General features: G+C 32.8%; 1 protein-coding gene across 1 annotated transcript; it reads right to left on the bottom strand.

Annotated features, from left to right (window-relative positions):
• Positions 1 to 14,574: 14,574 nt before the first annotated feature.
• LOC129883469 (uncharacterized) lies at positions 14,575 to 15,144 on the bottom strand. Its single transcript, XM_055958127.1, has one exon. It carries the CDS (start codon positions 15,142 to 15,144, stop codon positions 14,575 to 14,577), a length of 570 nt encoding a protein of 189 aa, XP_055814102.1.
• Between the last annotated feature and the right edge of the window lie 307 nt (positions 15,145 to 15,451).

Genomic DNA, 15,451 nt, shown 5'->3' with positions numbered 1-15,451 from the left:
GATTATTTTCATCATATTAACCGCGTATAATTTAGATTTTCCTGCTAAAATTAAAGTTTGCTAAATTGAGGATTTTAAGGTCGATTTTAACTCTATTTTTTTTATGAAATTTCATATTTGAACTTTCCTAAACATGTATAAGATATTTTTCAAGAAATACGGTGGATTTGAGTCGGGGTTTTGGATCCGAATATTGAAGGTTTTCTCAAGAACAAGAAATTTAGTAAAAATTGGTGTTTGAGGGTTGATTTCAACTTCCAATTTAAATTAGTTTTCAATATTAGTTTCTAAATACTTCGAGGATCGTTTTCATATAAAAATTTCTGGATTTTCTTTTTGTTTACGAAATTGAGTTTTTCGGGTTAGATTCAGCTAGGTTTTTAAAAATATTAATTTGGATATCATTAGACTCGTGTTCTTATTAAGATTGCATATTTGAATAGATTATCTTGATTCAGAGCGCCAACATAAGGTTATGACTCAAGTTTTGGATTAGTGGGATTGGATTCGAGGCAAGTGAATTTTTGAACATATTCTAAAGCTTGTAGGATCATGTATTCGTATCTTATGTGTTGAGGATTGATAGAAAGTGGTGTTAAGAAATATTGATATTCAAATGAATTTGATGATAAAGAGTGGTGTAATAATTTAAAAAATGAGATGAGATGACATGTGGTATTCGATGTGACAAAACCTTGGGCTTTTTGTAAATATTTGGATATATTTATATGTTTTTGATATGATATTGATTAATTGGGATGATTTTGGACTATATGGAATTATACGTGAATATCTATTTTGTTTTCACTCATTACTTGTGCATACACTAATCTGTGATAGCTGAGGAAGTGATATAAGTGAGATATTGGGACCGAGGTTTTTACCACTCGAGGTGATTGGCCAAGGTCTTTTCCAGAGGCTGAGGTATTTTCCGATGAATAGTATGGACGAGGTCTTTTCTGGTGGCTGAGGTCTTTTACGACAGATGTTATAGCTGAGGTCTCTTTCGGTAGATACATGATCTATATGAGGGCCCATGGGTTCCGGTCTGAGGTGATCAACGAATGTGTACCATTAGTCAGACATGTATCACGATATGTGACATTGCATTTTATTTCATTGCATCATACATCTTTTGCCATTGTGGACATTTTTACCCCTAATAAACCCCTAATATATATTATTGATTATGCTGATTTGCTTGAGAATTAAATTATATTGTTGTTGAGGTATATGAATAGTGTGCTTTAGAACTATTAAACTAGGATGATTTCTATATATATTGTAGTCTGGGGGTTGGATGGTATGGCAGGAGTACGTGTATTTTATTAGCCTTGGTTAGTCTTAGTTGTTTACTTGCTGGGTACTGCGTTGTTGGTACTCACTCCTTGCTAACTAAACTTGTGTAGGTTCTGAGCCCAGACAGTGACCCAACTTTTCTTATTTTCATCCGAGATTTCTGAGGTGATTCAAGAGGTAGTTGTTGTTGTTGACCATCTTTCTATTCCTCTTTAATTATTACTTTATTCTATTCGAGAGACAAAGATTGAGACTTGTATTTATTTTGTATCTTATAATTAGAAGTCTTGTACATGTGCCAACCAGTCTTTTGGGGATTTTGTAGTTGACTAAGTTATCACTTTATCTATATTTATTTATCTAAATTTCTTTTCGCTTTTATCTTCCGCATTTAGTAGGTTTAGGCTGACTTGTCCGGTAGGAAAGGATAAGTGCCATCACACCCGAATTTTGGGTCGTGACAAATTGGTATTAGAGCTTCAGGTTTATAGGTCTCATGTATATAAGCTAAGTCTAAGTAGAGTCTTGAGGATCGGTATGGAGACGTCTGTACTTATCTTTGAGAGGCTATGAAAACTGTTAGAAAATACCTTTACTTTTTGATTCTTTATCGTGCGTCCTTGATCCGATCTAATTCCTATTATTTCACTCCATTCTCTATCTTATAGCAATGACTCATACTTGGTCTTGCGTGTGATCTACTGTGGTGTCGTCTCTTGGTGTTAGTATCAAATATGGTATTGAGGCGGATGTGATATAATTATGGGAAGGATGTGTAGTTAGACTTGGAATGCTCTGTGACTTGAAAGGGATGAGTAAGGTTGTGGTTCAATGATATGTTTCAAGGTTATGGCATTGAAAGATGAACAATTATTAAGAGACTTCATAAAAATCTCATCTTGTCTGGTTAGTTATTCAGCAATGAAAAAAATAGCATTGGTGTGGCTTATTCGACATCTGAAGTGGTTTGACAATGAAGAATAGTATAATTAGGGAAATGAGTATGGTAGCATCCATTCCATCACATGGGTCTTTATCTCCCTCCTACTAATTTTCAAATTCTTCATCTTCTTGAAGCTCTTCCTCATAACCCTCATCTTGTTCTCATTCCCCTTCTTGCACGGGGACATTCAAACGGTTGGGCCATTCACGCATCATATGACCCCATTCTTGGCACTTGTGGTATTGAATACCTTTAGGGAACTTGGTCGGTTCTTTGTTACCTCCTTCTCTTGGGGGATACTTAGGAGTGTTTGCTTCAAAGGGCTTCTTCTCATAAGGCTTCTTGAAGTCCTTATTTTTGTTCCAACTCGACGACTTTTGAACTACCTCTTTGTTCTTACCCTAAGAATTCGAAGATGAATTACCTTTGTATATGTAACTCTTCTCCTCTTTGAGTTCTCTCTCTATCTCAATACCAACTTCAAAGATGTCACTCAAACTAGCAAACTTATGAATGGTCAACTTTGAAGAGATGTCTTTTTTCAACCCCACCTTGAAGCGAATAATGGCACGTTCTTCATTTTCATGGTACTCAAGCTTCAAGATCATATTTTGGAACTCATTGAAATAAGCTGCAACACCTTTGCTTCCTTGCTTCATGTTGTAAAATTTGGCAAGCAAGTCTTGTCTATACCTCTCCGGTACATATTTGACAATCATAAGTACTTTCAATTTGGTCCATGGTGGAGCTAGTCCACCTTGAAGGATTAGATGATATTCTTCATGTATTCCCACTATGTTATCGCATACCCTTCAAATTGAAGAATAGAGAAGCAACTATTCTTGACTTCGGTCAAATCATTGACTTGGAAGATCTTCTCACAAAGTGACTCCCGTTTTATATACACATCGGGATCATAATCTCCTTTGAAAGTGGTTAAACTAGTTTTGATTGAATTGATTCCTATTTCTCGACCTCCATAGTCGCCTTGTTCCCCATAATAGTTTTTCCATCCTCCACCTCCTTGGTTGTTGTTATGGTAACCTCTTTGGCCTTCCTTTTGTTGTTGGTTACCTTGTTCTTCTTCTAGGACTTGACCATATTCACGATACCCATAAGCTTCTCTTGGTCTCATAACTTGAGGAGGGTTCCCATAGTTCCTCCCGCACGTGGAATCAGACCAAATCTTCCTCCTCGCCCTCAATAACCCATTTGACCTCTTGGTCCATTCCCTTGCACATCATTCCACAGGTCTTCTTCTCCTTCACCTTCATACCCTCTTTGGTATTCATCATCCCTCACCTCAACTACTTGGATTGGTTGATTTTGGTTTTGAGGAACTTAATAGGGTGGATTTTAGTTTTAGGGCATATGGTCGGGTACATTTTGGTTTAGTGGAGCTTGGTATGGTCGATTTTGGTTTGTGAAGTTATTGATTGAATTAGTGTTGTAATGGTCGAAGGGTGTTTTAAACATTTGGGTTGGGATTGTTCGGAGTTGGGTTAAATGCTTGATGGAAGGATCCAGGTGTAATAGTAGGAGATATAGTAGCATTGGTAGGTCCACTTGTTGAAGCTCGATAGGTAGCTTGTGGGGTAGAATTGGTAAAATTAAGGCGACCCTCCATATTGATCATTCTACCACCCATGGTTGATACACTACCTTGCACGACGGTCTCTTGGTTTTCCATCGCTTCCATTCTACGACTCATATTGGTAATTACTTCTATTATAAAGTCCAAGGTAATCCCTCTCGTGGGTTGGGGTATTTCACTTCTGGTTGTCATGGTACCTATTAATAAAACACTCAACAAACAACAAACAACGTTAGCATTAGTTAAAATGAACTCACAATCGCTTGTGATTACACACCGTTAATTGCCTCTCAAATTGTCTTTGGCTAAGGTTGAAGCTTGTTTGTACTTAGTTAGTTCACCAAGTGTCAATTGCTACTCTTGGCCGGAGTGGATTTTTGTTTTCAAGAAGAACGGATGACTCAATTAAAAACAAAAGGACTTAAATCAAGAAGTTATCTACGAAGTAAAAACGAGAAAAGCACACAAAATAATTAGCATGAAAAACGGACACAAGAACTAGCACTCATAAGTACAGAAGAGTATTACATACACACTAGTTGTAGAAATTTAAGAACGAGACACGAAAACCAGATAAAATTAAAATTTTCGGGATCAATTTAGGTGATCACTTGAAACACACTCTAAATGACCCAAAGAAGCCGTGGCATCGAAATGAGACAACAAAATTTCAAAATTCCTATATTTTTTTTACCGCTAACTCAACAAAGTGAGCCTCACTTCACCACAAGAGAAGAAAAATTATAAATTGAATTAGGTAAGAGATCACCGAACAATACCTCAAAATTTGAACTAGGAATGTTGGTGACGGTCTGCTTGATGGTTCGCCAGATGTGTGACGAGCCGTCACATGCAGCGTCACAAAAAGATCAAAAAATGGACTTACTAGATATGAGTGATGATGACTCTGACGGTCTATCAGATGTGTGATGGGGCGTCACTTGTACCGTCAGAAAAGGAAGCTACTGGTTAAGGGTGACGGTGACCCTGACGGGCGTCACTTAAATAACGGTCCATCACTTCCGTTGTCACTTACCACTCTTTTGGACTCCGCAAATTTTACTGAAAAATTAATTTCCTTGGGCACACTTCTCTTAATCCTTACCCTTTTGGGGGTCAAAACACTTTTCCTCAAACTTGTTCCAAAGGTTTTGGATCAAATGTATCGTTTTTAGTTTCTTCCTCTCTTGAACTTTATGAAGAACCTCAAGAACAACTTGGAAAATTCAAATTTGTATTTACTTCAAATCAGTTCGAATGAGACTTAAATTTCAACTATAGCTTCCTTTCATCATGGAGAACAAAGCCCTCAACAAATTGGAATCCAATCAACACCCAAAAAAGACCCATTTCTTGTTCTTCAAACTTCCTTCAAGCAACAATGGTGGAAGTTCAAAAACACTTTTCTAAACTTGGTGAAATCTGAAACCTAAACTATATTAACACTAGAGAACGAAATTCTAGCATTACAAACATCAAACAATACTTAAAAACACAATATTTTTGGTTTTTTTTTTTCAAAAACAAATTTGACACATTTTTTTGATTTTCTTTCAATACCACAACCCAAGATTAGAATCGTTAAAACGAATCTAAGATCGGCTTTGATACCAAATGATATGATTAGGACTAGGAAAATAAGAACAAACACGGAATTAAAAACAATAAACAAAAATGATAGTTAGATAGACACAAGATAGGAAGTTGAAAGCAACTAAAGGGTATATTAAACTCAATTACCTCAATCGAATTAATTCTATAAAGCACCTAACTCTTACGGAGACATCGAGGGAATTGAATTCACCCCACAACCTTCATTTCTAAGCAAAAAGTCAACCAAAGCTTAACCAAACTCTCAAACTCTCTCTAGGAGTATTGTTCATCAATAGTCAAAGAAATCTAACTGAAGAATGAAGACAAGCTAGCTATTTATAGTGTTTGGTTATTTATTACAAAAATGGCCTAGTAGTGGCCCTTAAAGCATTGAAAAATGGCTCATTCTGACCGTTGTGATGTGTGATTGTGGGTGTAACGGGTCTGTTATGTCGAAAAAAATAGTTTAAAATTAATTTCAATTTTTATAGAGAAAAAAATAATTTTAGTAAAAGAAGAGTCGCCACTTAATTTTTTAAAGAAATTAAGAAAACTTAATTTAAAAGACCCTAACATATTGAAGTCTTTAAAATTCAGAAAAAGGTACGAGATTCATATTACTATTTTAAAAAGGTTTTAACACTTAAAATAGCCGCTAACATGCGGTTGTCCAATGATTTAAAAATTAGTTGACTAACTTTGGGAAAATATATTTTAACAATAATCGAAGTATTAAACAATTTGAAAGAAATATAAGTTTTAAAATATTTTAAGATAATTTATAAGAGTAATAGACTTGCTATAAAAATAATTAAATAAAAGAGGAATAATTTAAATAAATCATTTAAATGAAACAAACGATCATAAAAAATGGTTTTTCTTCAAGGGATTTAATTAAGTTTAAACTAAACAATTAATGTTAAAATTAGTATAAGATAAATAAATATTATTAACTAATTAAAATAAGAGTAAAGGCAATAGAAATTAGTGATGCCTAAAAGAAGACATTTTAGTTTCTAACATTAAACTACCCCATATATGTACAAACAAAAAAATAATTTTTAAAATAGACGGGATGAAAAATATCTATGTACTCATATTATTCGGATCAGCGCCAGCTTATTAATCGAAAGATAAAAATATAGTTTTTATCATTTTTTTCCTGCTCGGGTCGGCTTTCATCATTTCCGAAGGGCCTAACTACCCCAACCCCTCCTAAGTTTATTTATTATTATAATCCTAAAACGATCTAAAAGAAACAATAAAATCTAACGTCCTAAAAGGTGTCTAACGTCCCAACTTAAATATCCAAGAGACATTGGACATACTATTAGGGTAGGTTTTAGACTAAAGAAAATATAAGCATCCTAATTAGACACATCGCCAAGCAAAACAGATGGGACGGACAGTTAGCACATAAAATCTCAAGTAAGCCTCTAGATTAATTATTTAGCATGCTTGAAAACTCAAATAAATAGTGAAAGTTATAACGATTATGTGTGTGCATACAATTAGACGTAGGTATTATAAATATAAAAACTTCAATAATATCAAGGGCGAATTTAATTACTAAGGTGATTATAATAAAAGAAGCATGCTTGATAATTTTACTTATTAACTAATAATGTTTATGAAATTCTATCAACATGATTCTTAAATAGCAGCGTGCTGAAAATTTATTAAAATACTATAGATATGATTTCTAAATATTGATATGCTGAATATTTATTAAAATATAGACATGATTTTAAAATATAATAACATAATTAGTATTTATTAGAACCCTATAGGCATGGCTTCTACACATAATATTATAAAAAATATTTATGAAGGCTTAATATTTATTTAATTGTCATGTTAAAATTATAATACCTATAAACATGCTTGTTATATGAGTAAATATACTAAACATATTGTTAGGTCCCATAGATCTAATAGACTAAAAATATTCTTACCTTATTAAAACATACCTACAATTTCTATACCCCAATGGCATGCTTTCAAGCAAGGAATTATTTTATATTGACACTACCTAATAACATTTTTCAATATTTATTACACCCATATAATGAGTTTTTTTAAAAAAATTCAATAAGGGCCATAGCACTATAAATACTTAAATATTCATTAAGTCCTATAGACATGATTTGCTATATGATATTTAACATAAAATCCTATGCACATGATTTCTAAATAATTAGCATGTTAAAATATTAATTAATATATATATATAGATATGATATATTAAAATTGAATCCTATGGACATGATGGACATGATGTCTATACAAAATGATATGTTAAAAATGTTAATTAAAATATATATGGACATGTTATATAAAAATTATAAAATTCTATGGGCATGATATCTATATAAAATGACATTATCTAAATATGATTATCATCATGTTCAAAATTATTTAGTAGATCCTACATATATAATGTCTAAATAGTTAATATGACAACGTTAATGTTTGAAACTATAAACTTGGTTTTACGTTTAAAGGGCAAGTTATAATGTATAATAATCGTCAAAGCAATTATTCTAATGAGGTTTAAAATTTAATAAACAAAGACAACACATATAAAAATAGATAAATTATTTTTTGAAACATATATGATGATAAACGATACTTAACAAACTTTCCTTAGATCATTTTACTTTATTTTATTTTTTGAGTGAAGGAAACATCCTGTGAAAAATAGAATATTTATATCGTGAATAAATAAACCTAAGCATGTGAATATGAGTATTATAACTAGATCACATGTATCCCAAACACACATAAATTTATGATAAACTAAAAAATAAAATAAGAAAGTAGCAAATATATTCCCTCCCCATGTATTTCCCCCCTTTTATTATATACAAAGTTTATTATTACATGTCAGAATAATTAAGAGAGAATAATATACAAATAGAAATAATAAAACAGGAAACTAAAACTATTTGAATCATGTTCCAAATAAACTCTTCATGTCTTGAACTTTGCAATCCAAACCCTGCTAAACCATAAAGAAAATACAAGCAATATACAAATAATATAGAGGTATAACATGATCATATGATTTTACTCCAATAAAGTAAACAAACAAGGCAAATTTTATTTTAAAATAATAAGCTAACATATAAAGAAAGATTGGAACCAACCTGGATACTTTAGTTAGGAAAAATAAGTATATAAAAATCTGAACCGTGAAAACAAGCTAGAAATAGAATATCAAAGTATGCTAGAAACTCTTTTGTTTTTGTAGGAGGTGTTAAAATATGAAGTTAAAATATTTTCTTTTCTTTTCTTTTCTTTCTCTTTTTTTTTTGTTTTTGCTCTTTTCTTCTCTTGTGTGTGTGTCTCTTTTTTTCTTCTCTCTGTGTGTCTATCTGTCTTTCTTTCTGTCCCCCTAAAATAAATATGAAGGGTTTTATAGTGATAAGGAGACAATCAAGAAAAATCTCAATCCCATTTTAGTCAAACTTTTCTCCAATAAGTCATAGGAAGAATAAATATTTCAAAGGAAAGTGACAAAATTCTCAACAACAAAATGAATCAAGATTCTTAACAACACAATTAGTCAAAATTTCAACCACCAAATCAATTCAAATCAAAAAATGATGAAAAGTCAAGCTAAACGATAACTAACACTGCCTAAAAGTCCAAAACTCATGCTTAAAGGGATTTACTATCAATAATTAATAAGAAGCTATGCAACTTAATCAGAATAAGTATTCAAGTATTCGAACAAAATTTCAAACTTTCAACACTGTAATAATATTTCAGATTTCATAAGCAAACAAAATCAAAGTATGGATCCAAATAAAAAATATAAAAAAATATTATAACTTTGACATAAATGTTTAAAATAAATTCAATGTGAGATTTCCACAGATCTATATCATAGATGAAGCAAAATCATTAAACTTAAACTTAAGGCAAAAATTCATCGACTTCATGATTTTCACTAAGCAAACAATCATTAAGAAATTCATATTAGATCTGTAGGCAAATTAAGCTTAACAACTTATGACTTTCACATAACAAGCAACATCCTAAAATTTATGTTAGATCCGTAAGTAAATCTATCCAACCAAATAAAGTTTAAACAAAAATATTAAAACGATAATACCGAAGAGGATGTAGGTAATTAGAAATGGGAGTTGTAATCCTAGCCGTTCATTAATTTTGATGAGCGGTTGAGATTGAATCTTGGTATTTGATAAAGATGAGATAGATGGATATGATTAAAAGATGGATTTAAAATTATACCACTACTTATGTATATACTATGTATGTATATATATATGGCGTATGTATGTATATAATACGTACTAAAGTAGATGCATAATTAACATAGTTAACTAAAATATATGATAAACTTAATTAATTAATGACTTTTATATGCACATGTATACAAGATATATTAAAATAGATACGTAATATATATATTAATATGAGTAAGTAAATTATAAAATAAACTTAGTTAAGTAATATTTTTTATATAAAGAAAATACACATATATATAATATATACTAAATAGACATGTAAAAATATTCAAACGTATGAAGCTCATTATTTTAAAAATAAAAATAATAAAGTTAATAGTTATAATATTAATAAATAGCAAAAATATTATAAATTACGAATGTCAAAATATACGATTTATTGGGTAAAACTAAATATAACTTTATTTATTTAATAAAAAAATAATTTTGAAAAATACCTATAGCGATCCGAAAAGTAGTTATGGGTCGGTCAAAATTGGGTGTCAACAAATGTCTCTTTCTTTGAGTAGGGTCAATGAAAGAGATCCTGGGCAAAGAAAATTGATAAATCAATTTTGACCGACCATATCTTCCTCTTTTCGAAAGGAGGTTTGGTACAAACTTTTAGAAAGTTATGGCCGAACTCTGGTATCGAATTTCCTCCATATATCAGGTTACATAAGAATTGAGGCCACTTGTAGTTCAAGACGCTTGATTTGGCACACGAATTTTGAAAGAATACAAAAGCTATCCTGGTGTCGAATTGTGAAACCAGAATGCTTGAGAATGAGATGAGGAAGTTTGTTGGAGTACAGTCGAGTTTTCAATATTGAGAGCGCCTACATATCCTTAAACTTAGGAATCAGACTGCTTGTAGTTCGACTCAATCGGTTGAAAAGGAAGTCTCTTATGCTAAGATAACCTTCGGTTGGGAGAAGTGACAAATGAATCGAGTATGAAAAGGAGGCTTGCAACCTCTTATCCATGAATGTGGCTAGCTTCACACCCATAATTAAGAATTTACATGGACATAATTTCCAAAGCTCTTGGTGTATTGTCACTCAGATTGAGAAGATGCTTCCGATGACTAGTTGAATTTTTCCGGAGCAAAATTGAAGCTAACAAACTCAAAGGGATACCACATTCCTTCTGGTAGGGGTGTGTTGTGGTGGAAGTTATTCTTCAACCCATGTACTGATTTGCTACTGAGAAAAGTTCTACGTTGTGTTGCATTCCTTTTGATGTCGTCCGCACCTGTAGTTTAATTGAAAATTCATCCTCTTGGATGCTCTCGACAAAGACTAAGATAAAACTCATTAGTAGAAAAATGTAACTCAAAGGAAAGGGTAGCATCGTTAATGTGTCGGCATGTCAACCTCTTCCGATTTTGACGTAAAGTAAAAAAATATATATTTTCTAAGTTGACGGGGATTTATGGCATATTCCTCGATTGCAAATTATTTCAATTTTGATGTAACATGCAATGAGTCGATATGATGATGAATTGACATGATATGAAGATAGCCTTTCGGCAATGGCATGGTAATGGCCCTCTTAGCAATGAAATGATAAATGATGACCATCTTGGCAATGTTAAACGATGGCCCTCTTGGCAATGATAAATGATGGCCCTCTAGGCAATGATATGATAAATGATGGCCCTCTTGGAAATGATATGATAAATGATGGCCCTCTCGGAAATGATATGATAAATGATGGCCCTCTTAGCAATGATAAATGATGGTCCTCTGGGCAATGATAAATAATGACCCTCTTGGCAATGATAAATGATGGCCCTCTCGGCAATGATATGATAAATGATTGCCCTCTTGGCAATGAAAAATGATGGCTCTCTTGGCAATGATATGATAAATGATGTCCCTCTTAGCAATGATAAATGATGGTCCTCTGGGCAATGATAAATAATAACCCTCTTGGCAATGATAAATAATGGCCCTCTCGGCAATGATATGATAAATGATTGCCCTCTTGGCAATGAAAAATGATGGCTCTCTTGGCAATGATATGATAAATGATGGCCCTCTTGGCAATGATAAATGATGGCCCTCTTGGCAATGATATATGATGGCCCTCTTGGCAATGACATGATAAATGATGGCCCTCTTGACAATGATATGATAGATGATGGCCCTCTCAGCAATGATATTACCACTTCCGGTAATATAATATGAATGACCCTCTTGGCGATGATATTACCACTTCCGATAATATAATATGAATGGCCCTCTCGGCAATGATATTACCACTTTTGATAATATAATATAAATAATATAATATGAATGGCCCTCTTGGCAAATGATATTACCACTTTCGATAATATAATACGAATAATATAATATGAATGACCCTCTTGGCAATTACCACTTTTGGTAATATAATATGAATAATATAATATGAATGACCCTCTTGGCAAATGATATTACCACCTTCGATAATATAATATGAATAATATAATATGAATGATCCTTTTGACAATGATATTATAACTTCCTGTAATATAATATGAATGACCTTCTTGGCGATGATATTACCACCTCCGATAATATAATATGAATGGCCTTCTTGGCGATGATATTACCACCTCCGATAATATAATATGAATGGCCCTCTTGGCAATGATATTACCACTTGCGATAATAATATGAATAATATAATACAAATGGTCCTCTTGACAAATGATATTACTACCTCCGGTAATATAATATGAATAATATAATATGATGACCCTCTTGGCAATTATATTACCACCTTCGGTAATATAATATAAATAATATAATATGAATGACTCTCTTGGCGATGATATTACTACCTCCGGTAATATAATATAAATAATATAATATGAATGACTCTCTTGGCGATGATATTACCACCTCCGGTAATATAATATAAATAATATAATATGAATGGTCCTCTTGGAAAATGATATTACCACATTCGGTAATATAATATGAATAATATAATATGAATGGCTCTCTTGGAAATTATAGTACCACCTCCGGTAATATAATATAAATAATATAATATGAATGGTCCTCTTGACAAATAATATTGTGTAATGATGATGATGTCCTTTTTTGGTATTTGATGCGGCTTATATATACCCATTAGACGTATTTGATGCTGGAGAATATACTATGACATCATTATAGACGTTTTCATGCCTTGAAAGTAGCTCTTTCGCATGTTCCTGTACTCAAAAGGAAATAAGTAGATACATTGTCGTTCTAACTAACGATTGAGCAAAAATCTTTAAGGAAAATTCTTGAAAATATGTCAAAGTGCCAGATCACTTTGACATTAGTGTGTGAATATCATGCTCATTTTTGAACACTTTATATTCATTGTTGCTCATGGTTTGCTAGGGATTTGAACAAGACATTGTTGCTCGTATTTTGAACATCTTCTTTTCGTCTGATGAATCCTGACGACAAAAATTATCACTTTGAAAACTCTTTGTTCTTTTAACTTCTTTGTACTTGCTAAACGGAGGGATATGGTGATCCTTTATAAATCTGCATCCATAGGAAATTTGTTAGTTTTGAATAAATTGATCTGTGTTGAATTCTTTGTTTGTTTTCTGCTTGACTTGCTATCTTCGATTGCTTGCTCTGATCCCCCACTTCTCAGTAGATATAAGACTAAAATATATTCATGCAAAATGTTTGATGTATTAAAAGCTTTAAGAAAGATGAATTTTTGAAAAGCAATTTGGAAAGGGTCACTGCCAAATGTCAGGTCACACATAGCTTAAATGAACGTCTTTGATTCGAAGCTTTGAGCATATTTGATAGCTTGTTCACAAAATTTTGAGGATCCTCGAGGATTCAAGCCTGGAAGTTCTAATATAGCCAGAAAGTTTTGTAGTTGACTCTGAACTTTGATGGTGCAGGAGATTAACGAGGTTAACATTGAACTTCTAACAATGATGTGGATCATTTAAAGCCTGCCTTGAACTTTGAAGTTGAGTAAAACATTCTGTTGATATTGGATTAAAATTTTGAGGTCATCCTCAAAAATTTCTATCCCAGTTAGATGTCTACCAATAAGAGATTTGTAGAATTTTTGATATCCTATCAAAAATTCTGTATCAGTTACTTTTTCTGATGCACCTCAGTCTAGACTTCTTCTGTAGAAAGATCGTCTTTGAAATTTTTGAGTCCCTCTATAAATTCTGTCCCAGTTACTTTTCTGATGCACCTCAGTCCTTTTTTTTGTTTGTAAAAAGATCTTCTTTAAAATTTTTGTGTCCCTCTCAAAAATTAAATCTCAGTTTTTATTATAAATAGAGAACTTATGGGAGATATGACCGAACTGTTGTGGGTCTACGTATCCCTTTAAGTCAGGCATCAGGTCAAACATAGTTTCCCTCTCGGGATATAAATGAGAAATAGGAGATTTTAATAGAAAAAATGACTGAGGCCGACATAGGCCGCCTACGTATTTCATTCTTGATAATTCAGGTCAGACATAGTTCATTATAAAATGGGAAGGTTGATTTAACACCAACAAGCATAGAAACGATTACAAGAAAACGACATAATTACAAAAATACTGAACCTTCAAACGTAGTATCTTTTGACGGCGTCTGAGTTGATTGGTTTCGGCCACTCTTGGCCATCTATTTCGAACAATATTAGGGCACCTCCTGATAACACTTTGCAAACCATGTAAGGTCCTTGCCAATTTGGCACGAACTTTCCTTTATACTCATCTTGATGTGGAAAAATGCGTTTGAGGACCAACTGACCAACTTCAAATGTTCTTGGTCTCACTCGCTTGTTAGAAGCACGAGTCATTCTTTGTTGGTACAATTGACCATGGCAAACAATGGTTATTCTCTTTTCATCAATCAAAGCTAAATGTTCATTTCAATTACGAACCCAATCTGCGTTACTCAATTCAGTTTCTTGAATGATTCTCAACAAAGGTATCTCTACTTCAGTGGGGATTATAGCTTCCGTCCGATATACTAGCAAGTATGGGGTTGCTCCAATTGATATTCTGAGAGTCCTTCGATATCCTAACAAAGTATATGGCAACACCTCATGCCAACCTCTATAATTGTCAATCATTTTCCTCAAAATCTTTTTGATGTTCTTGTTGGCAGCTTCTACGGCTTCATTCATTTGAGGACGATATGCGGTTGAGTTTCGGTGATTAATCTTGAATTGCTCACATATCTCTTTCATCAAATGACTATTGAGATTTTCTCCATTATCGGTAATGATGGAATCCGGTATTCCAAATCTACATATCAAATTATTATGGACGAAGTCTGCTACTACCTTCTTCGTAACTGATTTATAAGAGGCTGCTTCCACCCACTTGGTGAAGTAATCAATGCCAACTAAAATGAACCTATGTCCATTAGATGGAAATGGCTCTATTGGACCAATGATATCCATACCCCAATCCACAAATGGCCAAGAAGAACTCATAACATTGAGTTCGTGAGGAGGTACTCGAATCAAATCACCGTGTACTTGACATTGATGACATTTTTGCACATACTTACAACAATTATGCTCTATAGTCATCCAAAAATAGTCGGATCAAAGGATCTTCTTTGCCAAGGTAAGCCCATTCATATGAGTTCCACAAACTCCCGCATGAATCTTTTCGAGAAGCTTTATAGCTTCAACGGCATCGACACATCTGAGAAGTCCCATATCTGGAGTTCTCCTATAAAGGGTTTCTCCACTTGAAAATAAATTGTTATCCATTTGACGTATCACTTTCTTCTGA

This window comes from Solanum dulcamara, chromosome 3 (assembly GCF_947179165.1).
Source record: "Solanum dulcamara chromosome 3, daSolDulc1.2, whole genome shotgun sequence".
NCBI classification, from domain to species: Eukaryota; Viridiplantae; Streptophyta; class Magnoliopsida; order Solanales; family Solanaceae; genus Solanum; species Solanum dulcamara.
Note: the sequence above shows the minus strand (reverse complement) of the source record. Positions and strands in the feature narration are given on the sequence as shown.